Genomic DNA, 27502 nt, shown 5'->3' with positions numbered 1-27502 from the left:
TTGGAACTCTTGCCTGCTCTGGACCATATGTCATCTTCGCCCATCGGGTGCCCCGGCCCCTCCTGTCTCTCTACGGGCGCATACACTGCATGTTGGCGTGCACCCTGGAGCAGGTTTTCAGGCATTTCCTAGCATCCTGCGGTCTGAATGGCAGGGTGTGGGTGGTACAGCCTTGCCTGTTGTTAGGCTCCCCACCTCGTCGCATACGTCAATATGCGGTCCTCCCCACGGCGGGCGGAAGCCTTATTCCACAACCGTATGCTGATTTGTGGGGGAGGAATGTGGTGTCACCACCAGACACCACACTTGCTAGGTGGTAGCCTTTAAATCGGCCGCAGTCCAGTAGTATACGTCAGACCTGCGTGTCGCCACTGTTAGTGATTGTAGACCTAGCGCCGCCACACGGCAGGTCTAGAGAAACTTCCTAGCACTCGCCCAAGTCTTACAGCCGACTTTGCTAGCGATGGTTCACCGACTTCTACGCTCTCATTTGCCGAGACGATAGTTAGCATAGCCTTCAGCTACGTTATTTGCTCCGACCTAGCAAGGCGCCAGTATCCGTACTATTGACATTGTGAATCATGTACCATAAAGAGCTACGTTCTCCATTAATGTATTAAAGTTAAGTATTCCACCAGCTACGTCCCTTTTTCTCAATTCTAATTCCCTTGTCATGTTCCAGACCTCACGCCAGCCTGCGTGAGCTAAAACGCGTGCATTTCGGCCTCCTTTAGCAATACGGTTGGCTCTCCTGCCAACCACAACACTCTCCCCCAGACCTAGCCTGCAGTCAGATTTATTTTGCCATTTTCCCACACATCCCCCCACAATGCCAAGAGCCAGTTGCCAATGGGTGCACTCTTCATTGCCCAGTACCAACCTAAATTGGAACAACTGAACTACATCCTTCACCAGGACTTTCATTATCTATTATCATGCCCTAAATGAGGGGAATCCCACCTAAGAGCCTTTCCACCCCACCTACAATAGTGTTCCACCATTCACCCAAACTCGACAACTTGATAGCCCTTGTATGTATATAATGTGTGTTCTTTCGGTCATGTCTGAAAGAACAGACATCATATCCATATAAGTATATAGTCCTGGCAATACCAGCCATGACCTTCCTCTTCTCTGCAGCTGCACATGTTTTAGCCAAACTCTTACAGGACTTGGTAAGAATATCTTCCACAAGTAATGAGTGTGTTAGGTAGGGACACTACGAATGTAGTGTGTGGACATATAAGGTGAGAATGTGGGTCTTGCGGGAGGTGTGTGTGAGATAGTGTTCCTCTGTGCCCTCAGTGCCTCAGATGGATAGAGCGCCTGCCATTTAAGCAGGAGATCCCACATTCGAGTCCCGGTGAGGGCACATATTTTCATCTGTCCCCATCGATATATAACTAAGCCCATCAGCAGCTGAAGGTATTAATATGTAATTCTAACTTCCTAGTCCATCCCTATGACATTTCCAATTTCAACCCTTTGCCACAGTGATCATATTCTGTGGAAGAGCCAAGTATGAGACCTGCCCAGTTCACCCATCCAGCACTTCTGTTCCCATCCTGTCACAGGCTTATATCATCACATCAAAGGATGGGAAACCCGTGAAAGTAGTCCTGTCATTACCAACTCTGCTGTAACCATTTCACAGCTTTTTATATTGGCATGACTACCAACCAGCTGTCCACCACAACGAACGGCCACCATCAAACTAATGCCACAAGCATAGTAGATCACCTAAGGCACAACATGTAGTGAAACATATCATGCTTGATTTCACTGGCTGCTTCATAACTTGGGCCATATGGATCCTCCCATCCACCACTAGCTTTTCTGTATTGTGCAGATGGGAGTTATCCTTACAACACATTCTCTGCTCTTGAAATTATCCAATCTCACATCCCCTCACCCTCATTGTGTGCTGCCCTCTGTCAATGCACCAACCTATCATCTCCCCTTCCGTGCTCCACTCCTTTTCCATTGTTCCTCCCCCCTCCCCCCTCACCCAGCACACCTCCTGTCTCTGCACAACAGTCTTGCCAGGCCACCATCTAGCCCCAGCACCCATCATCAGTGAGTACACTTCTCCCCGGCCACACCCCATCCATACACTGCTTTCCCTCCTCATTCCACGTCCCCACTCCAAACGGCTATTCACACAGCAGTTACATTCCAGTTGGAGCTGCCAATTGTAGCAGTCACATGTGCATGAGGTGCACTTGCTTGTGTGACTGTGTGTGTGTGTATGTGTGTGTTTCTATGCTGAAGAAGGATTTAGCCGAAAGCTATAACATGTAACAGTCTCTTCATTGTGCCTGTCTGCAACTCAATCGGTCATCTTTATGAAGAGTGGCGATCTATTTTTCCCCTAAAATTGTGTATGAAACTTCTTGGTCATTCAGCAACCAGTGTTCACTAAGCACTAACTACAAAGCTTTTGTCTCAGTATTCATGAGTGTTTCCCTTTCACAATAGTGTGCAACAAATATAGGGACACATACCAACGGATAACTGTAGGTTCAAGATCTCTAACATTAAAAAGAGAAAAGTGCACAAAAAATAAAAAATAAAAAATGACAATGTAAACTTCACATTTATGTAAGCAAATACAAATAAACATCTGACAGAGTTGTTGGACAGGCAAAACAAATGGCAAACAGTAAATTCATGTAAATGCCACAGGCAAATCAAAAGCTGTTTGGCAGATAGTCAAGACTGAAAAATGTGTTGAAAAATTACTCATTTTAACCCTAAATTAGAAACTGTTGGGGATACTGTTACAAACTCTAGACAGATTTGGGAAGAATTTAGCAGGTACTTTACAATTTCAAATAAAATGGGTAACTTTGCTCATCCTCACATGAACTGCAGTAAATGCAACACAGATCTGAAGAATTTAAATTTACTCGTGTAATGTGCCAAGAAGTGGCTAGGTTTATAAATTCCATAAGAAATAATCTTAGGTCTGAGGGCTGGGACAAAATTCTAACATAAATACTGAAAGCAAGATGTCATAACACTGCACCCCCAACTCTGCCAAATAATCAACAATTTAGTAAAAGATAGATTGCTACTTACCATAAAGAAGACACATTGAGTTGCAGACAGGCATGATATAAAGACATTCATATTTAGCTTTCAGCTAGAGCCATCATCAGATGAATGTGATCTGCTGGACTGTCAAAAGGACTAGACTGGCGAAAGGCGCAACATTAGGAGATTGTGGAGCATGGAGGTGGAGGAAAAAGGAGCAATAAAGAAGAGGAGTGGTGAAAGATGGGTCAATGCTCTGGCAGAGAGCTGCGAATTAACAGGGTGGGAGATGAGAAAGGGGAGGGGATGATATGACAGAGGGGGTGGAAATTGTTGGGTGGAGGGTGTGGGGACAGTATGTTACTGTATGTTGAGACCAGGATAATTAGGAAGGCAGAAATGTGTTGTAAGGATAACTCCCATCTCCACAGTTCATAACAGCTGGTGGCAGAGGGAAGGGTCCATATGGCTCTGGTAGTGAAGCAACCATTAAAATCAAGTGTGTTATATTCAGCTGCACATTATGCCAGAGGGTGGTCTAGTTTGCTCTTTGCCACAGTTTGGCACTGGCCATACATTCTGGTGGATAGCTAGTTGGCAGTCATACCAATATAAAAAGCTGTGCAGTGATTGCAGAAGAGTTGGTAAATAACATGGCTGCTTTCAGAGGTGGTGCAGCCCCCGATGGGCTAAGATCAACCTCTAACACGACTGGAATAGGAAGTGCTGGGTAGTAGATTGGGCAGGTTTTACACCTGGGTCTTCCACAGGGATATAATCATTGTGGCCAGGGGTGGCAATTGGGAGAGGCATAGGGATGGATTAGAATGTTCTGGAGGTTAGGTTGGTGATGAAACACCACTTTAGGAAGGGTGGGAAGTATCTCTGGTAAGATGTCCCTCATTTCAGGGCAAAATGATAGCTAATGAAACCCCTAATAAATGATGTGGTTCAGCTGTTCCAGTCAGGGGTGGTTCTGGGTGACGAAGAGGACACACCTTTGTGATTGAGTTTTGGGAGTCATTGGAGGATTGGGGTTGTGAAAGAAAATGGCACGCGATATCTGTCTGCACAGTATGTCATAGGGATAGTGCCTGTCTGTGTCAAAGACCAACTCTCCTTCTTCTGATCCCTGCAATGAAAGCATTTCTTTGCTGCCAATCGCCCTAACCAAAACCACCCAATTCCAACACTGAACCCTGCCTCTTCCACTTCATACCACCATCCAACCATGATCCTCTCCTTCTCCCACCTAACCACCCACTGGCCACCTTCCAGGAATTCCTTACCTTCAATGTAGCCTACCATCCTTCCCCAAAATACCAACCTTTCAGTAGAAGGAAGAACTTATACACCGTCTAAACATATCACAACATAATCTTCCTACCTGCAGACAAACGTTACCAGAATGATCTCATTCCAGAAGACACTAACTCCAGTCCCTGCTTAAAGCCTTACGTCCTTCCCAGAACATTTCCCCTGAATCCATTTCCACCATCCTCACCCTTTTCCTCCTGGATCCTTACTCGTCATTGGTGGTGCCACATCCCTATACACCAACATCCCTCATTTCCATGGTCTTACCACTACAAAACAATGCCTTTCCCAACATCCTTACAACTTCAAACTCACTACCTTTTTCCTCATACATCTTACTAACTTTAACCTAGCCCACAACTAATTTCTCATTTAAAGGGAAGGAATATCAACAAATCCATGGCACAGCCTTGGGCACCCTCCAAGGCCAACCTTTTCATGGGCCATCTAGAGTAGATTGTCCTAGCCTCCAAAAATACCAAACAAATAGTCTGGTTCAGGTTCAGAAATGATATCTTCATGATATGGACTCAGGTACAAGACACTCTATCTTTATTCCTTCACAACCTCAACACCTTCTCTCCCATCTACAACACATGGTCTTCCTCAACCCTGCATGACACCTTCCTAAATGCTGACCATCTCCTCTCTGATGGCTCCTTCTGCATCTCCGTCCACATTAAACCCACCAACCACCAACAGTAGCTACATTTTGGCAAGTATCATCCATTTCACACCAAAAAATCCCTCCCATGTAGCATGCATGGCTCCCTGGGAATGGCGCATCTGCAGTGACAAAACTCCCTTGCTCAGTATGCTGAGGGTTTCACTCAGACCTTCAGAGGCAAGCACTATCCCCAGACCTAGTCTGCAACAGATCTCCTGTGCCATTTACCCTTACAGTCCCAATCCTCCCACCACCCACTACCCCCAAAATTCAGCCACAAAGAAGAGTTCCTTTGTCACCCAGTACCAGCCCAGACAGGAACAACCGAATCACATCCTTCACTAGAAGTTTGATTACCTAACATCAAATGGTTCAAACGGCTCTGAGCACTATGGGACTCAACATCTTAGGTCATAAGTCCCCTAGAACTTAGAACTACTTAAACCTAACCAACCTAAGGACATCACACACATTCATGCCCGAGGCAGGATTCGAACCTCAGTGCGGTATTGAGTAGAATGTCGTGTCGCACAGTTTACAAATTTCGAGATGGCAGAGTTAGAGGAGCTACACATCTGCATTAAATTTTGCATGAGACTCAGGAGAAGCTTTACAGAGATACATCAGATAATCCAGGAACACTGTGGTGATGAATGATTAAGCTGTACTCAGTGTTACGAATGGTTTGCACAACTTAAAAATGGCCAGACAGAAGTTAAAGGTGATCTTTGTTCAGGATGTCCTTCGATGTCTACTGATGATGCTCATGTCAGGAATGTCAATGAAACATTGTGGCCACACAAGATTAGTCAAGCGGTCTACGGCGCTGCAGTCATGGACTTTGCGCCTGGTCCTGGCAGAGGTTTGAGTCCTCCCTCGGGCATGGGTGTGTGTGTTTGTCCTTATGATAATTTAGGTTAAGTAGTGAGTAAGCTTAGGGACTTTTGACCTTAGCAGTTAAGGCCCATAAGATTTCACACACAGTTGACCATTTTTTTAAACATTGTGTGCTAATTGAATAATGACTGTCTGAGAGATTGCACAAGAATGTAACATTTCAGTTGGATCATGTCTTCTTGGAATGCATTGCATTGCCACCAAGTTTGTCCCATGGCTCATGTGTCAACTCCAGAAAGATCTTCATCTCACAATCTGTGTGGAGGTTTTGGATCATGCAAATGAAAATGAGCTGTTCCTTAAGAGAATTATTGTAACTGGTGATGAAATGTGGGTCTATGATTATGTTGTTGAAACAAGGTTCAATCTTCACAGTGGGACAGAAAATAAAAGGTAATTAGGTCAGGTAAAATGTCAAAGCCATGCTAATAGCATCTTGTCTTTGAAGGAATTGTCTTAGAAGGATTAGATCATCATGAATTCATGTCACAGGAACAAACTGTTAATTGATGGTACTATCGTTATGTGTTGCAATGACTGTGAGGAAATGTGAGAAGGAAAACAGCCTGAAATGAGGAAGGCAATTCGTGGCTCTTGCATCATAATAATTTTGCATCATAATAATTTTCATCCTCATTGGTGTGTGACTACTGTACAAAAAATGAGATCACTACGCTATCTTACCCTCCGTACTCTCCAGACCTGGGTCGTTTGGACATTGTTTTTTATTTCCAAAGTTAAAAACCCATCTGAAAGAATGAAGATTTACAATGATAGACAAGATAAAAGAAAATATGCAGACAGCTTTTCATGTAATTCAGCATGAGGTATACCAAGACTGCTTCCAGAAGTGAAAATCGCATTAGGGAAGATGTATCAGTTGTGGAGGAAACCATGCACAATGCGTAAAAGGTATGCAGAGAAGGATTTTGTGGACAAAGTTCTGGAATTTTTTTGAGCAGAACTCATTTACAGACTAGAGGGATGCAACATCATAGTGGTAGATGGAGACACACTGCCAGTTTCTTTGGAAATTTGATTCAATTCTGTAATCACTGAAAGAACACCACATCCTCTCAACGCATGAAGTTTTATTTCATTATCTCCTTCCTTTCTGGCTGCTTCATATTTTTGCCACATACTGAATATCACAGTTACATTACAAAGCAAAGAATTGATTACTGCAGACTGTCAAATTTCTTGGAGTTACTATAAACAAAAACTTGTCAAGAGCTGATCATGTGGACTGAAGATTGAAACAGTTTTGTTTATACAATGAGAGTTTTAAATAAAGTAACTGGCTTAGCTATGAAGAAAATTGTTTATCATGCATCATTTATATCATTTGTTAGATATAGACTAACCATTTGAGTTACTGAAATAGAAAATGTCTTCAGAGTGTTCAAGCTACAGAAAAAAATCACCAGAGCTATGACAGGAACACACAACGAGCAATTATGCAAACCATTATTCAAAATCTTTGATTTAATAATGATTCTTTGTGGATCCCATTTGAGCTTTCTTTTCTTTAAAAAAGAAAAAAAAACATAGCTCTTCAGAGCAAATTCTTTCACACATGCTTATGGAATAAGGCATAGACCAAACTACATATTGCCTTGTTACAGACTTAGTTTTTCAGAGAATACCCCATATTACATGGCTTTGAAGATAAGCTAAGCTATGAAATGTAATCAAATTTAAAGGACTGCAAGTTAGAAACTGCAGAGGCAAACACCAAAACATCTTAAAAGGCAAATGTTTCAGAAATAAGGAAGACAAATAGCTGATCTTAGTTTTTTTTAATTACCTTTGGGTATGTGTGTGTTGTCTTTCAACAGATGTGTGTGTTCTTTGTATAAATACCCATATTTACAAACTACAGAAGCAAACACTGAAAAATGTTTAAGCTGAAAAAGTTATTACAGTGTGGAAAGTTTTAAGAAAGAGGAAGATATATAACACCTACTTAGCTTTTTATGTTGTAATCAGTGTGTGTGTGTGTGTGTGTGTGTGTCTGTGTGTGTGTGTGTGGGTTTGGAAATCAGAAGTCAGCTAAGTTCACATGTTTTGCATATTTTCATCCATTGAGGTCATTTGGGATAATATTCTGGGGTGACTCCTCATTTAGGCAAAAATATTTCAAAGGCACTTTCTGCATCTTGTCTATTGTTTCGCTTGTGTTCATGGATACTCTCAAGAAAAAACAAAAGAGAAAAAATTTACAAACATTTAAATTAGTGTTTGATGTTATATATTTAAATATCAGAATGTTTATTTGCTATTACCAGACCGCATTTCATATATTCTCTACATTGGGTGATGTCTGTTATTGTGCTGTCCAAATAATTGAATTCATTTATAACTTTAAGTGACTTAGTACCTAATCTAATCCTCTCAGCATCATAAGACTTAATTTTACCACATTCCCCTTGTTTTACTTTTGTTGATGTTTATCTTATAATCTGTTTTGAAGATGCTATTTATTCTGTTCAACTGCTCTTCTAAGTCCTTTACATATCTAACAGAATTGCAATGTCATTGCCAAACAGCAATTTTTTTTCTTCTTCTTGAACTTTAGTTCCTTTTCCACACTTCTTCTTGATTTTCTTTATTGCTTTTTTAGTGCACAGATTGAAGAACACTGCGGATAAACTATGACCACGTATCACTTTCTTCCCAAATACTGTTTTTCTTACATGTTTTAAACTCTTATAATTGCAACTTGGTTTCAATATAAGTCATAGATAAACTTCTACCCTTGCATGTTATGGCCACTATCTACAGAATTCCAAAGAGTGCAATCCATTCAATGTTGTCAAAAGATGTCTCTGTATCTACAAATGACATGCATGTAGGTTTCCTTTCTTCAATCTATCTTCCAAGATAAGATGTATGGTCAGTGTTGCCTCACAAGCTTTTACATTTTACAGGAGCCCAACTTGATCCTTTTTAGGTTGACTTGCATCTGTTTTAAAATTCTCCAGTAAAAAATAGATGTCAATATTTTGCTCCCACGACTATTAACAATTATTTGGTAGAATTCACATCTATCAGCGCCTACCTTCACTGGAATTGGAATTACTAAATTTTTCTTGGAGTCTGAGGGTATTTTGCCCTTCATATATCTTGCATACTAGATGGAACAGTTTTTTTTTCATTGTTGGTTCTCCTAGGCTCTCAATAATTCTAAGGAAATAATGTCCATTCAAGGAGCATTACTTCAACTTAGGTCTTTCAGTGCTCTGTCAAATTATTCTTGTAGTGTCATATTTTTCCTCCAATCTTAATCTACTGACTCTTCCATTTCTGTAATATTCTCTTCAAGCTCCATTTCCCTTGTGTAGTCTTTCTACATACTCCTTCCACTTTTCAGCCTTTCCTATTTTTGCTTAGTATTGGCTTGCAGTCTGAGCTCTTCATTTTCATATATGTGTCTCACTTTTCACCAAAGTTCTCTTTTATTTTCATATAGGTGGAATCTATCTTTCCCATACTCATGCTTGCTTCAACAGCTTCAGATTTCTCCTCTTGCCATTCCTGCTTTTCCATGCAGCATTTACTGCCTATCTCATTTTCTTTAGGCTTCTAGTGTTATCTTATGCCTGCTTAATTGGCTGAATTTTTATATTCTGTAAATTTATGAGAGAAGTACAGGCCATTACTTACTTTCAGGAAAAATGTCAGTACCACCGTCACACATGTAACTAAATCCACTATTCTAGCTTTTGGAACCAACTGTTCTTTCCTCTGGCAGAACAGAGGAATGGATTTGGAAAGTTAAGAACAACAGGCAGGTCACTCAGACTCCAGGATGAAAGGGATATACCTGCTATCCTGTGATCTCAGTGACCTACTCTTCTGCTTTAACCTTCCCCAACACACCCGCATCTGCTCTGAGGAAAGAGTTATTGGTTCCAATAGCCAGGATAGTGTATGTGGGTAGGCACACCATTGACATTATCCTTTTGAAGTTTACTTAATACAATTTTCTCTTTTGTCAATATACTGAGTGTATGACGATGAACAGCCAATAGAAATGCAATGTAATGCACAAGGGTACAATGTAATAATTTGTAAGACAGCTGAACCACAAAGTGAAACAGCTTTGCAAGAAGTGTTACAAGAGTCTAGTGTACCAATAATGAAATTCCTGGATGGAACAATTTGTAAAATACGGGAAAAGTAACATCTCACCTCTAGCAGACTAATGTGTGTTGAAAGACAGAACTAATAGAAAAGAGTGTTACCTAGCTTTTGGAACTTTTTTCTACTACAAGGTGTACACACACACACACACACATACACACACACACACATACACACACACACAAACCACACACATACATACCCAAAAGTACGCTATCATGGTGACAATGATTATTGACTATTGAGAGAAGATACCTACGCTGACAAATGTAAGAGCGGTTTGGGAGGGACACTTTAGGCACGTAGGTGATAGCACAGAACTTGAAGATAGGATCAGAAAAGACAGATGACTCAGTGGATGCATCAAAATGAAAGGTGTTTTCATGGGGTAGAGCATAAGAAAGACGGAGATGAGAGGGGTCAGAGAGGAAGGTGAATACAGAGATTGAGTGGGGGAAGGGAAGTAGAGCAGTGGGAAAGAGTGAGCAGGGTGACAGAGAGAAAGAGAGGCGTGGGTGGGTGGTTATGGGTGGAAGAGTGGTCAGAGAAGGTAGTACACAATCTGGACAGGAAAATGATGTGACGCCAATGGCAGAAGAAAAACTGTAAAAGGTAAGGAGAGATAGTGGGCAACAGCTTAGTGGGGGTTTAGGTCAAGGGGATTGCAAAACTGCAAGATATGCTGGAGAAAGAATTCCCATTCGTAGTTAAGACAAAACTGTTCTGCAAGTGAGTATCCAGATGGCACACATAGTGAAGAAGCTGTTAAAGTCATTTAGGCTATGCTGTGGTGCACAGTAAGTTCAGCATTTAGATGGTCAACATTGTGATTAGCCACAGTTCAGCAGTGACCATTCATGAGAGTAGACACACAGTTACAAGTCATGAGCATAGAGAATGCTGCACAGTGATTGCACCATAATTGATTTATACCATGATTTACACACGGTCCTGCCTTTTATAGGATAGTAACTACCTCAGAAATGGACTGTAGTATGAGGGAGTGGGAAGGTATATGGGAACTGTCTCCTATCTGGGACATGTACAAGGGAATGACCCATGGATTGCAAGATTGGGAGCAGGATTGTAATAGGAATGGACAAGGATGTTGTGCAGTTTCAATAGGGATGAGAAGACTACTTTGAGCATGGTGGGTAGGATTTTGGTTAGGATATTCCTCATCTCAGGTCACGATGAAAGGTAACTAAAGTCCTAGTGGAAGATATGGTTGACCTTTCCAAGGCCAGGGTGATACTGAGTGATCAGAGGAATGCCGGTTGGTGGCTGGTTAACAGGTTTACTGGTGTCAGAGGAGCATATAGCACTGAATATCTGTTTGTGCACAAGATGGATAGTATAATATCCGTCAGTAACTCCTGTGGCAACATTATTGGCATATTTACAAAACTTATGATTTCCACAGCAGATGTGGAATTCATGGATGGCAACACTGTAAGGAAGACTTTTGACAATGAACAGGTGACTGCTGTCATAGTGGAGGTACTGCTGGTGGTTGATGTACTCGATGTGAACAGATGTATTTATGGAACCATTTCAGAGATGGAGATTAACATGGTGGCTCACTGAGTTGAGAAGGATAAGGTGAAGTGGATTTGTAAGTAGGTGTTGAAGTTATGGAATGAAGAAGAAAGGTTGTCTCTGCTTTGTGTCCAGATCATGAAAAAGTCATCAATGAATCTGGTCCAGACAAGGGGTTTTATGTGTTGATTGGATATGAAAAATTACTTCAAATTGCTCATAAAAAAAGTATTCACGGCAGTACCATGGATATGTTTATATATTGTGGGTTGGAATGTGGTTGGCCAGGGTCATTAGGAATGAGGTAGTGGGTGGGTCTGGTAACAGGGGGACACTAGGAAACATAGTATTCCATGGCCACAGGGTCATAAGCTTGGGGGATGTTGGTGTACAAAGATTTTACATTCACAGTGACCAACAAGGGTTCTGATTCTAACAGGACAGGAACTGTGGAAAAGTGATGAAAGGAAGACCATTATCTTGCATACAGGAGAAGAGGTTATGGACAATAGCTTGGAAATGCTAGCCAACAAAAGTAGAGGTCCATTCTGTGAGACAACTGCCAACAGCCACAATGGAACAAACAATTGGGTTTTTTGAGTATGTGTAAGTTAGGAGTGGTGGAGGAGGGGGGTGGGGAGGGGGCAGGGTTGCTGATGTGAGGAGGGGAGGGATTCAGACATCAGGGTTTCAAATGGTCCTAGAAATTACCAAGACCTCTGCAGGGGACAGAGTTTTGGCAAAAAGATTTGCAACAGTGTTACAGGATGAGTCTTAGGGAGCAATGTGATTCAAGGAGAGAGGAGAAACCTTTTGGGGATATGGAAGACAGAGTAAGCCAGCAAGACATGGTTGAGGAGTTGCGAGGGGTTGATAGGAGGGCTGGATCAGACTTACAGGCTCTTTATTGTCTAGAGGTAGTCCATTGCAGACATGAGACAGGAGTAGCTGGGACAGCTTTCTCAGACGGTGCTGGGAACTTTGTTCCAACTGTTGGAAGGCAAGAGTTTCTATTGCTGTGACAATGTTCACAAAGTTTTGGTTACAGTGTAAAAGGATTTTGCAAAAGGAGCAGGACTGTCAATTAAGGTCTGCACTTGGATTGTATAATTATGAAGGACCATATTGGTGACGTTGAGGGACTGGTGGAAATTGAAGTGAAGGCCCTTGCAATAGGCTGAGGGCCAACCTGGGATGCCAGTTTTAGTGGTAAGCCCATTTGGTGGGATACCATGTGTCAGACAATATTTCAGAAAAATGATATTTAATTGGAGGTTTGCTGGGGCACAGGAGAATTTTTCAGAAATGCTGAAGGTAGAACACAAAGGTAATGATGGTTGAATGATTGGGAGACAACAGGAGTGACAGGCTAAAATCCAGTCCCAAATACTATTCCTTAAATGCTGCCTAAACTATGGAATTCACCTAACTGCCTAATAAAAAAAATCCTTTTTTCTTGTTCCCGCTCCTCCTTTCACAATGACCTTCACATTTTCAGATTCTGCAGGTTTCTAACCCTTACAAATCTGGTACTGCAAAAACACATCTCCATGGCACAAGCAAATCCAGAACTACCTCTCCTGCCTCTGCATGGTACTGCCACTGTGCAATCCCTGCTTCAAACATCACATTTCTGAAATTGAATCCCTTGCTCTCCAGCACCTGGATGAACATTCTGAACACCACCTCCATAGCAATTAATCCCACCTGGTGACATCCTACTGCCACCTCACAGCGGCCCTGTCCAACCTGTATTTTACCCACAGTATTCCTTCTTCACTATACCTCACAGCACCTAAACCCTGCCTAGCCGACCTTTCCCAAAAATCTCTATCAACACTCCACCAAATTCAGAGCTGAAAAATGTCTGTAACACACTTGTTAACCTTTCCACCAAAATCCTCAGTTACACAGATGTTTCAGCACTATCTGAAAGTCTCACCTTTAGCCTACACCCAAATTTCACCATGCTCGATTTTCCAAAGACCTATTCTCCTTCTCCCACTTCTTGGAATTAAAAATACTTCTTTGCCACCAATCCCTCCAAGCAAAACCAACCTAATTCCAATACTGAACCCTACCTCTTCCATTTCATACCACCATCCAACCATGATTCTCCTCCCCATCCAGGTGACCACCCACTGGCCATCTTCCAGGAATTCTTTACCTCCAACATAGCCTCACTATCCTTCCCCAAGTCCCCTTCTCAGAACACCAACCTTTCAGCAAAGCAAGAATAGCCTCAAAACAATTCCAATTCTAATCATCCTACCTGTAGACAAAGGTTCCACCACTGTTGTTAAGAATCGCAGTGACTATATGGCCTTCGGCAGTTATCAGGCTCCTCCACCAATAAACTATGCCATCCCAGAAGTCCAACACAACCTCCAATCCCTGCTTAAAGCCTTAAGCTCTTCCCAGAAACTCTCCTCTGAATCCATTTCTCTCCTCACCCCTATGACACCCTGCACATCCATCTTCTACATACTCCTCAAAATCCACAAACCCAACAATCCTGGATGTCTCTTTGTGGCGGGTTATTGTGCCCCCACTGAAAGAATTTTGGTCCTCATTGACCAGCACCTCCAAGCAATCACCAGTAATCTGGTCTCCCATGACAAATGCACCAACCACTTCGTTCACTGACCATCCGCCAATCCCACCACTTTACCTCCTGGATCCCTAACCACCACAGTTGATGCCCTCTCCCTGTATACTAACATGCCCCATGACCATAGTCTTACCACTATCAAACACTGCCTTTCCCAATGTTTTTCAGACTCCAAACCCACTACTTCATTCCTCATACTCCTTACTAACTGTATCCTAACCCACAACTGCTTCTGTTTTGAAGGGAAGGTATACAAACAAATCCACAGTACAGCCATGGGCATTCGCACAGCACCTTTCTATGCCAAACTGCTTATGGGCCATCTAGAGGAGATCTTCCATGCCTCCCAAAATGCCAAACACTTAGTCTGTTTCAAATTTCATTGATGATATCTTAAGGATCTGCACTTAGGGCCAAGACAATCTATCTTCATTCCTTCACAACCTTAACACCTCTCCCATCTGTTTCACATGATCCTCCTCAAAACGGCATGCCACCTTCCGAGACATTGACATCCTCCTCTCTAATGGCTCTATCTGCAACCCTGCCCACATTAAAGTCACCAACCACCAACAGTACCTGCATTTCAACAGCTGTCATCCATATCACACCAAAAAGTCTCTCCCATACAGCATGGCCACCTGAGGACAGCATAACTGCAGTGACAGGAACTGTCTTGCCCAGTATGCTGAGGGTCTCACCAAGGCCTTCACAGACATGCAGTATCCCTCAGACCCAGTCTGCAAACAGATCTACACACCCCCAAGAACCAGCCTCTTCATCTCCCAGTAGCATCATTGACTGGTACAACTGAACCGTATGCTTCGATAGGGCTTTGATTATCTATCTCCACACCTTGAAATAAGGGACATTCCATTTTCATCTCCCACCCTGTTTGTTTGCTGCCCTCTGCTAATGTACCTGCCTATCTTTCCCCAGTCCTCTCCTTTTTTTGTTCTGTTTTCCCCACCTCCTTGCCCCACAACCTCCTGACACTGCGCATGTTGCCACTCAAGTCCCTACACACTCCACCAGACAGTGCTCTCCACCCCCCACCCCCCCTCCCACCATCTGTACATTACTATCTCCTCCCCCTTCCCATTCTCCTACAGATTGCTGTTTCCATCCTGCATGTGAAGTGTGATGGCTTGTGAGAATGAATGGCTTGCATTTTTCTTTTTCTGGTGAAGACTGTGGCAAAAACTTTGTGTAAGTGTCTTTTAATTGTGCCTGTCTGCAGTATGCCATCTTTATCATAAGCAGCACTCTACCTTTTCCTACATTGTTGGAGTTACTGAAACAACGTTAAAAATAAGAGGTGAAAAATATTGAAGTATAACAGAAATGAATGGTATATAGTATAAAGGAAGTTCATAATATATTTTCACAGAAAAAACAAGTAGAGGTGGGATTGCAACTAACTATGCTCAACAATAATAATAATAATAATTTTATGTGGCTCTGTGGCCTGGTGCAAGTCTTTCAGTAAACTGACATATGCAACAGAAAAACATGCAATCATACAATATGATCCTACTGCCCAGTTCAACAAAGACCAAAAAGAAGCTGACTGGGGGAAAAATTGTGTAAAAAATTGTGTAGTCACAAATTTTATACACTGGTAGGGGGGAGTATAATGAGAAACACACTAAAAATCCTGACTGAAAGGATTTGTGCATTGGGGAGTGGAATTTTCATGATTTTCTTGAATAACTCAAAAACTGCAGCTTATAGTGAAAATGTTTCCAGCACAAAATTAAACTACAGTAAATTATCTACAAAAGAGGTCCTATTCATTTTATCTCTAGGAGTAATAGTTTCCATGTTGGTGGGGATGGAAAAATCACAGATAATTAAAAATATTGTTTAAACAGCATAAAATTAATATCTGTCTTCAAGCAAAGTGTGTTGAAAACAAATTATTAAATGTGTGTAACACACCTAAGCTAACATTACACAGGTCACTGACATCATCACACTTACAATCGAAGTACGACGAAAGGTAGGTCATAGAATTTCCCACTAACATTACACAGGTCACTGACATCATCACACTTACAACTTAAACTCTTTATAGCAAAGGAGTTTTACATAAAAGATTACTTAAGGGTTCATTGTAACCAGTCAGCTTTAACAAATAGCAATTTTTATGATTTTTTTAAACTGATGAAGCAATCAGTATGAATTGTTTTTCACATTATTTATTGAGTCTTGGACAGCATTTTCTGATTTTTTTAAAGAAATTCAGTCATCACTAAGTGATTCACTGTACATACAACTCATTCCATCACCTTGAGATACGGTGTATCTCTAATTTTTTTATTTTAATTTATTCATTAGTTATTTCCAAAACAGTGACCTGAAACATATGACAAAATTACATATTTTCTTGAAATGTCCACCATTTTATTATTCTCCCAAGTTTAGAAAAACTGTGCTATTTGTTTGTGCATAATATCCTACAGATTAAAAAAAATTGTTTTTTATTTCAGATAAGATTTGCAGATTACAGGACTTTCATCATGGGCACACCTCATTTTGGGGAAAGCAACTTTTAACTCATCTGATTGGGGGCTTAATGATGACTGAATTTCTTTAAAACATTAAAAATGTCCAAGAATCAGTAAATATGTGCAAATTGATTTATGTTTATTGCTTCATTAAATTTTACCAAAAAATTGTAAAAATTGCTTATTTTACATGCTGACTGAGGAGAGTGGACAATTAAAAACTGGAACTAAGTACCAATTCAATAAACTGAAAATTATTCCACTATATAAATACAAGCTCAGTGAAGTTATTTTGTCTACTCACATCAGACAACTGAATAGGAAATGCTGTGGAGATATAAGTTATCTGTATGCTGAAAAGTGAAGGAAATTGCCTTCCCTGGAAGAACACTACAGATAATGTACAGGATGACTAAGGATCAATTTCCCATCTAACAGTGTTGAATAATCTGTGGAGATTTAAGTACATCCCCCACCCCTCCCTCCCTGTGGTATGTCTGCAAATGTCATAAGGTGCACTGTTGAGGGTTAGTATAACTTTGTGAAACACAATGCAGTTGCTACTTGTGATGTAGCGGAGTACATAGAGAAGGAAATCATATGCTCAATTTTCAGTTTGCAGACCTATCGAGAAGGACAGTGCATGAACATAATCCAGTACCCTATCTTCCCTCAGTTTCCTGACCTCCAACCCCACCTTTCCACTCTGTTACACCCACAGAACACAATGTATAATTTGATATGGTTCTACTGCACTTAGATTTGGTACACACATGCAATATTTGTTCTTAAACCACTGCATTTAAAGATAAACATTAATTTTACACTTATAAAGCAATATAAAAATACTGCTTTTTCCACCCCCTGCAACATGCAAGCTAAAAATGCAAGCTTTAAATGACTCCTCCCCTAACACACACACTCCATCAGTAAGGATTTTAGTATCTTGTTCATGGCACTCTCTCCTATCACTATACAAAAGTATTTACTACATGAATTTTTCCCCTAATTTTCCTTTGTTGACTGGATTGAAAAATGAACACTTGAAATGGCTTACAGTTAAGTTTTGGAGCAAATGAGCATAGCATAGAGTATGTTAAAGTATTATAGAATGGAAAGTGCACTGGACATTATGAGACTGGGAACCTGTGGTATGGCACTTATTAATGTGGCTGGACCTTTTAGAGGCCAGGGTGATACTGGCTGGTCAGTGGAGTAGTGCTAGTCAGTGGCTGGATAACAGATTTACTGGTGTCAGAGAAGGAGATGGCACAGAAGATTTGTAACCATCCTCTCCTCCCACCCAGTCAACCCCTGGTAATCGTTGAAGGATTCCTCACTTCAAACTTGGCCTCACCTTCCTATCTTAAATCCTTCTCTATTGTATCTAACATCACTCTTATAGAATACACACCTGTCATCGTCTCATAAATTCAGACTCTATCATACTTCCCATGGACAAAGTCTACACCACTGTGGTCATGAGTCTTAGTAACTATGTGACTCAAGATCTTCGTCAACTTTCTGACACCTCTGCATACAACTTTATGACCATGATACCATTGACAAGTGCAACATGACCTCCAGCAGCTCCTTTTTCATCCCAAAACCTGAAACTTGAATTCATCTCCCTTCTCACACCAGCAACACTCACACCTTTTACCCAGTCCCCTAAGTCCACAAACCCAAACTCCAGGGGTCTCCCAATTGACTGCCCTATTGTTGATGGGTACAATGCTCTGTCAGAATGAACCTCTGCCTATTTTGATCAACACCTGTAAACTGTTGTCCATGTACTCCCATCCTACATCCAAGCCATTGCCCAGTTCCTTAACCATCTTCCCACAGTTCCTGCCCTATTGCCACTAGACTCCTTACTATGGATCCAATGTGCTCACAGAGTAACATCTCCCATACCCATGCCATTCAGCCATGGAATGCTACCTTTCCCAGAGTCATCCTGATATCAAACCTACCTCCTCTTTTCTGACCCTTCTGGTCAACCACATGCTGACTGACAATTATTTCATTTTTGTAGGCCTAATCTATGAATAAACCCACTGCATTCCTGCAGATACCCACATGTCACCTTTGTGTGCCCAATTATGGAGAAAATATTCCTATTGATCAATGCCTAAAACCCCTTTTGCGGCTAAGATTCAATGATGAAATTTTCATGATCTGAATTCATGACAGAGACAACCTTTGCTCTTCCCTCCAGAATCTCAGCACCTGCTCACATATGAAGTGCACCAACCACCAATAATACCTCCTCTTTGACTGCTGTCACCCATTCCATGTGAAAACGTCTTTTCCTTATAGCCTCCCCATCCGTGGATGTCACATCTGTAGTGGAAAGCAGTAGCTCTCAATATATACTAAAAACCTCACTCACCAGCATCTTTACCAACAGACAATCTCCTGTCCAGCTCATACACAAACAAGTTTTCAATGCCATCTGCTCCTCTGAGAACAGGAAATCTGCTAACCATCCACTGACCGGCATTCCTTTGATCACCTAGTATCACCTTGGTCTGGAAAAGTTCAACCACATCCTCCAAATGGCTTCAATTACCTCTTGTCATGCCCTGAGATGTGGAATATCCTACCAAAAATCCCACCCACTATCCCCAAAGTAGATTTCAGTTGCACACCCAACCTACAGAATATCTTCTCCATTCCTAATATAATACTAGTACCAATACTGAACATGATAGGTCATTTCCATACACCCACCAGCCACATCTTATCACAGGCCAATAAAAGGCAGGGCTACATATGGAAGCAGTAATGTTATATATCAGCTGTGCTGCAATTACTGTATGGCACTTTATGTGGGCATGACAAGTAACAAGCTACCTACTCACATGAATGGCTATCACTAAACTGTGGCCATCTGCAAATTTAATCATCTAGTTGTTGAACATGCTGCACACCAAAATGTAAATGACTTCAACAGCTATTTCACTGCATGGGTTTTTGGATACTCCCAACCAGATCTAGTTTCTCGGAACTACAAATATGGGAACTGTCTCTCACAATCCTCCTGGCCTAAATCTTTGCTAAATTCTTCCTACTCCCTCATCTTATGTTTTCATTTCTATCTTCTTTCCACAACACTCCTTCTCCACCCAGATCACACACTGCCTTCTTCAATCACCCCCTTCCTCATCCAATGTAGGCATTTCCTCTCTCCCCCTTTCCCCTCTCTCTCCTCCTCCTCTCCATTCTCTCTCTTCATCCTCACCTCTCCCCCGCCCCTCCATATCCCTCTCTCCCTCCTCCTACATCTTTTCTAGCTGAGGCCTCTGTACTCTCTTTGTCTCGATGTGCAACTGCAGAGTCATCTGTCCAAAGACCTGTCTCTTTCCCACTACCTCCTCCTTGTGTCCTTCCCTACTCCCTACCCACATTAGCTCAGGCAACTGCTTTCAATAATTGAATATCAATAATCAGTCTTACAATGCTCACAGGTGCATGTATTTGGGTGTCTGTATGATTGTGTGTGTGAACATGTGTACTTTTGCTGGAAAAAGAGACAGTACTCGAAAGCATGTATGAATGCTGTTTTCTGTTACATCCATCTCTGCTGCATGCATCAATCTGCTACAGCTGAATGGCCTTATTTTATGTACTGCTCCATCCAAGCATTTCCATTACCATTATGAAATAAAAATGTTATTTACTTCATTCTTCCACTGTAAGTAATCCAATGAATCTTTTTATCATATCAGATAATATAAAATTCTGATGCTAAAAATAGTTTTTATTGTTCATAGCAAAGGTATGAAATCAAGCTTACTTTAACATTATCAAATTGCAAGACTTGAAAGAAATCACCAAAATAATAACAATAACTCCTTCTAATCTCCCTTCTACATCAATTATATACAAATAGTATGAGAAATGAGGCTATCATTTCTGAAAATTTTGCTATTTTTGTTTGACATACAAATTACCCATTGCATAAAATCAACTGAAAACTTCATACTTCTTAGTTTGATAAAAATTCATAAAGTGCAATTCCAACAAATAATGATGGGCCAAAAGCATCAGGGAAAAAAGTGTGCTATACCATTACCTGCTGAAATATGTCACACAACAATTTATCTGTAAATTGTTAATTAGATAGTTAGAAAACTAAATTTTGTATATCTTACAACTAGGAGTATATTCTGCTATATTGAAATAGGCACAAAGCTACTTCACTATTTAGTGAATTTTAATCACTTTATAATAATTAATGCTGGTATTATAACAATTTTTTGTTAGTTTGGGTTTTACATTACCTCAATAATAGTCTGTCCAAGAAAATCATCTGACTCTCGTGTAAGTTTCTGCCTCAGTTTGGATTTGAGATCATTATCTTCATCCCACACTCGGACTTTGATACGATCTGATGAGTTGTGACATTCACTGTAATAAGTAATTTGAATGTTTAACTCCTTGTTGATATTATACCACTAATATGATAAACAAAATAAAAAGGAAACATTCCACATGGGAAAAATATATTAAAAACAAAGATTCCAAGACTTACCAAGCGGGAAAGCGCCAGTAGATAGGCACAATAAAAAAACACACAAACACACACACAAAATTTCGAGCTTTCACAACCGGCGGTTGCTTCATCAGGAAAGAGGGAAGGAGAAGGAAAGATGAAAGGATGTGGGTTTTAAGGGAGAGGGTAAGGAGTCATTCCAATCCCGGGAGCAGAAAGACGTACCTTAGGGGGGAAAAGGATGGAAAAAAGGATAGGTATATACTCGCACACACACACACACACATATCCATCCATACATATACAGACACAAGCAGTATTTGCAACTACATTAACACATTTCTGGCTATGTATTCATTTGTTGGAGCAATTTAAATATTTTTTACTGACTAATGTTCAATTCTATAAACTTATACACTTCAATCAGAGATATAAATAGTTGCTATCTGACATTGATCAATATAAACCAAATAAAACAGAAAGAGAAAAACAAATAAAGTATTAATAAACAAATGAAAGAAGGTATGTGGAGACAAACAGAAAATGCAGAGCAAAAAAGTGCTATTTAAATGCCTTATTCACGCCTGTTTTATTGTGGAAAATACACATTAGTTCTAAGCTTTATATGCTAGTATTCTTATTGATCATAAAAGATCTCATTGGTATTTAATATCTTTTACAAAATATCTTTATTTAATGTTATGTAACTACTCAGTATTCTGAAATGTGAAGTGATATAAGGAAGTGCCCTACACAGATTTCTGGTAGTCAGGAGCCAGAGGTTTATTTTCCATTCCAAACTATCTAGGTTTATCTTTAATTTATTTTATTTATGATTGATATTACATTACAAGAGATAACATTTATTACAAAATTCACTGTAGTTAACAACAGTAATAGCCTGAATACCGAAGAAGAAAATAAACTTCTGCTGAAAAGAAAAATGAATTCCCATCATATGACAACCAGGAAAACATGTTATGCACAAGAGAGAGGAGAAAGCACCTGCTTTTTAATGACTGGAACTGAAACTGGAACCATTCAATATCAAAATAAATGTCCAATGATGAGAGATGTCCAACTACTAATTGTTACCATCTGATTCCTTTATACTATCATCAGTACTATGAGAAATTCATTAACTAGTACACAGATGATTTTTAGAGATATGGAAACAACTGGCAGTCTCTATTTTCAAGTTCTGCCTTTAAAATACACAAAGGGTAGAGACTGATACCTCATACATGTCTTTGTTAAACAACGATTGATCCCAACTGAGTCTCAACAAGACGAGATCTTAAGATATAATGGACTGAACATAAATTCAGTGATGAAGCATTATGACATATTAAAATCACATAAACGAAAATTGATGCTGTTTTTTATGGGGTCAAACATTCCACACTAAGCTGTTTATGCAAACTGTAAAATATGCAAAGAATGGATTCCAAGCTTGAAATTTACAGTGTGTGATATTGAGATCTCCATATCATTACAATGACAATTTTTCTGCTCATGAGTGTGCATGACAGTGATCACAACTCTTTATGTGCTATCACTGCAACAATGCTTCTTGAGTAAAAGAAGATGTTACTGTTAGCATGGTTCCCACATTACAAATGGAGGCAGCATTAAAAATAATGGAAAAACTTGAAGGCAGCAATACTGCCGGGTTGTTACTGGCTGGATTACCTTATCATCTGATTCCCATGATATTGAATGAGTTACCAGTGGATATATGAGTACATGAATGCAGTGATTAGCTGAGTGTTGTGTACACTGTGAATAGGTAACAGAACCTTGCACTCATGCAACAGAAAGCAAGGATACAGATCTCTATGGCATGAACACAGGACCCTGACAATGTTGGCACAATAACAGACTATAATAATAGGTCTTCACTTAAAACTTCTGGGTTGATAATAACAGGTCTAAGATATTAGTTCAACTTATGATAACCATCATACTTGACCATGCAATACATTGGTGGAAAATAGATCAGAATATGTCATAAGTTCCAAACGACTGTGCTTCAGCTTGTGAAACAAGTCTGATTGCAATGATGTTTGATCACTGGTGAAATAAATAGTGGGTCCGAGACAGGCAAAGACATTTGATCACTGGTGAAATAAATGTAGTGGCTCCCAGACAGGAAAGTCATGTAACTCAACGACCTGTGTCACATTCACAATTTGTTACATTTTCCCCTCTGTGATGAATAATCCACACAGATGCCTGATAAAGATGACCAGTCTTCATTTTCCACAATGCATTGATGGAGCTAACTGCTAAGTTACTGTACAGACAGATCTAGTTCCCTTCTCACAGTTTTGGTGTGGTATTCCTGTAAGATAACACTTTATCACATTGCATTTTTATTCAATGAACCATGGATACAACAATTTCTGCAGCATTATCACCACTATGTAATTGATTGAACATACATGACACTCAATTGACCAGAAAATCATACTTCACATACAAAAGATAAACTTGCATCTAGGTCATCAGGAGAGGTATGATCTATCAGGATGGGGGTTCAAGCACGAGGTTGGGAAGAGATACATTTTCAGTGAGTGGAGCGGGCACCGAAATCCTCTTTTGGAATGTGTGAGAATGTTTATGGAGAGAATATATCTCGTGCCAAGACTCAGCAAGAGATAAACACAATATCAATCAATGACATCTAACAAAGGAACAACTGAATCATGTTTTTCACCTAAGTTGCATTACATGCCTGCCCGTCAATATGCCACTAATCTTCCAAATCCAAGACTCACGTGACACACTGTTGCATAGGTCACATACCTACAGCAGACACAAGTGTAGCACCTATTCTATGCAACTACCCACCACCATCTACTATTAGAGCATTGCCACGCACTCAATATTTCGTCAATGGCAGACACATCAGAATTTGGTTGCGAAAACACACTTGACCTCTTAGGCACAAACAATCCAGAGCTGATAGAGAGCATCATGATTGATACAGGGATTAGTGATCACAAGGTTGTTGTAGCTAGGCTCAATACCATTTCTTCCAAATTCACCAGAAACAAACACAAAATAATTTATTTAAAAAAGCGGATAAAGTGCCACTAGAAGCCTTCCTAAGAGACAATCTCCATTCCTTCCTAACTGACTATGCAAATGTAGACGAGATGTGGCTTAGATTCCAAGATATAGTCGCAACAGCAATTGAGAGATTCATACCTCATAAATTGGTAAGAGATGGAACTGATCCCCCGTGGAACACAAAACAGGTCCGAATGCTGTTGCAGAGGCAATGGAAAAAGCATGCGAAGTTCAGAAGAACACGAAATCCCGAAGATTTTCTAAAATTTACAGACGCACAAAATTTGGCACCGACTTCAATGCGAGATGCCTTTAATAGGTTCCACAAATAAATGTTGTCCCGAAATTTGGTAGAAAATCCGAAGAAATTCTGGTCGTATGTAAAGTACACAAGTGGCAAGACGCAGTCAATACCTTCACTGTACACTGCTGATGGTACTGTTACCAATGACTGTGCCACTAAAGGAGAGCTATTGAACGCAGATTTCTGAAATTCCTTCACCAGGGAAAATGAATGGAATATTTCAGAATTTGAAACATTAACAGCTGCTAGCATTCTTAGAAGTAGATACCTTAGGAGTTGTGAAGCAACTCAAATCACTTAATACGGGCAAGTCTTCAGGTCCAGATTGTATACCGATTAGGTTTCTTTCAGATTACGCTGATACAATAGCTCCCTACTTAGCACTCATATACAACCGCTCACTCACCGATAGATCTGTACCTACAGATTGGAAAATTGCGCACGTTGCACCAGTGTTTAAGAAGGGTAGCAGGAGTAATCCATCTAACCACAGACCTATATCATTAACGTCGGTTTGCAGTAGGGTTTTGGAGCATATACTATATTCAAAAATTATGAATCACCTCAAAGGGAATGATCTATTGACACGTAAACAGCATGGTTTCAGAAAACATCGTTCTTGTGCAATGCAATGCTCTTTATTCGTACGAAGTAATGGCCGCTATAGACTGGGGATCTCAAGTTGATTCCGTATTTCTAGATTTCCGGAAAGCTTTTGACACTGTTCCTCACAAGCGACTTCTCATCAAGCTGCGGGCCTATGGGGTATCATCTCAGTTGTGTGACTGGATTCGTGATTTTCTGTCAGGAAGGTCGCAGTTCGTAGTAATAGACGGCAAATCATCGAGTAAAACTGAAGTGATATCAGGTGTTCCCCAGGAAAGCGTCCTGGTACCACTGCTGTTCCTGATCTATATAAATGACCTGGGTGACAATCTGAACAGTTCTCTTAGGTTGTTCCCAGATGATGCTGAATTTATGGTCTAGTAAGGTCATCTGAAAATCAGTATCAATTGCAAAGGGATTTAGAAAAGATTGCTGTATGGTGTGGCAGGTGGCAGTTGACACTAAATAACGAAAAGTGTGAGGTGATCCACATGAGTTCCAAACGAAATCCATTGGAATTCGATTACTCGATAAATAGTACAATTCTCAAGGCTGTCAACTCAACTAAGTACCCAGGTGTTAAAATTATGTACATCTTCAGTTGGAAAGACCACATAGACAATATTGTGGGGAAGGCAAGCCAAAGGTTGCATTTCATTGGCAGGACACTTAGAAGATGCAAGTCTACTAAAGAGACAGCTTACACTACACTCATTCGTCCTCTGTTGGAATATTGCTGCACGGTGTGGGATCCTTACCAGGTGGGATTGACGGAGGACATCGAAAGGGTGCAAAAAAAGGGAAGCTCATTTTGTATTATCACGTAATAGGGGAGAGAGTGTGGCAGATATGATACGCTAGTTGGGATGGAAGTCATTAAAGCACAGACGTTTTTTGTCACGACGAGTTCTATTTACGAAATTTCAGTCACCAACTTTCTCTTCTGATTGCGGAAATATTTTGTTGAGCCCAACTTACATAGGTAGGAATGATCATCAAAATAAAATAAGAGAAATCAGAGCTCGAACAGATAGGTTTATGTGTTCGTTTTTTCTGCGCGCTGTTCGGGAGTGGAATGGTAGAGAGATAGTATGATTGTGGTTCGATGAACCCTCCGCCAAGCGCTTAAATGTGAATTGCAGAGTAGTCATGTAGATGTAGATGTAGATGGTTGATATAGTGGCTGCTTTATAACATACTCCATTTTAAACTGATTCCCCCACCCCCTTGCTTTCTGCCACATCCCTCTTTTCCTCCCTCATGTCTGCTGAACTCAACAGGCAGAAACTTTTCCTGAAACATATATCTCATTTCTACAGGAAAATTTAGCATCTATTTTTGGCAACAAACACACCTTTTTTTTTCTTTTTGTTTGTAAATGATTAGATGTGCTAATATAAAATGTCATGTTATATGAGTGAAGATGGTTGTTGTTATGTTGTTGTGGTCCCCAGAGACTGGTTTGATGCAACTCTCCAAGCTACTCTATCCTGTGCAAGCTTCTTCATCTCCCAGTACATACTGCAACCTACATCCTTCTGAATCTGGTTAGTGTATTCATCTCTTGGTCTCCCTCTACAGTTATTACCATACATGCTGCTCTCCAATACTAAATTGGTGATCCCTTGATGCCTCTGAACATGTCCTACCAACCAATCCCTTCTTTTAGTCAAGTTGTGCCACAAATTTCTCTTCTGCCCAGTTCTATTCAAAACCTCCTCATCAGTTATGTGGTCTTCTCATCTAATCTTCAGCATTCTTCAGTAGCACCACATTTCAAAAGCTTCTGTTCTCTTCTTGTCAAAACTATTTATCATCCATGTTTCATTTCCATACATGGCTACACTCCACACAAATACTTTCAGAAACAACATCCTGACATTTAAATCTATACTTGATATTAACAAATTTCTCTTCTTCAGAAACGCTTTCCTTGCCATTGTCATTCTACATTTTATAACATCTCTACTTCAACTATCATCAGTTACTTTGCTCCTCAAATAGCAAAACTAATTTACTACTTTAAGTGTCTCATTTCCTAATCTAATTCCTTCAGCATCACTCCATTTAATTTGAACACATTCCATTATCATCATTTTGCTTTTGTTGATGTTCATCTTATATCCTCCTTTCAAGACACTATCCATTACGTTCTGCTGTTCTTCCAGGTTCTTTGCTGTCTCTGACAGAATTACAATGTCATCGGTGAAGTTCAAAGTTTTTATTTCTTCTCCATGGATGTTAGTTCCTACACTGAAATTTTCTTTTGTTTCCTTTATGCTTGCTCAGTATA

At 40.3% G+C, this 27502-nt stretch overlaps 1 protein-coding gene across 1 annotated transcript in view; it reads right to left on the bottom strand.

The window, feature by feature from the left end:
* LOC126305264 (protein unc-13 homolog C-like) overlaps positions 1-27502 on the bottom strand; it is a 1060877-nt gene that overhangs the window by 261436 nt on the left and 771939 nt on the right. The window contains exon 15 of the mRNA XM_049992034.1: positions 21013-21139. Within this exon, the coding sequence (XP_049847991.1) occupies positions 21013-21139 (127 nt within the window). The remainder of the gene's footprint in view (positions 1-21012; positions 21140-27502) is intronic.

Source organism: Schistocerca gregaria, unplaced genomic scaffold (assembly GCF_023897955.1).
Source record: "Schistocerca gregaria isolate iqSchGreg1 unplaced genomic scaffold, iqSchGreg1.2 ptg000304l, whole genome shotgun sequence".
NCBI classification, from domain to species: Eukaryota; Metazoa; Arthropoda; class Insecta; order Orthoptera; family Acrididae; genus Schistocerca; species Schistocerca gregaria.
The sequence above is the reverse complement of the archived record's forward strand: the minus strand, read 5'-3'. Positions and strand labels throughout refer to the sequence as shown.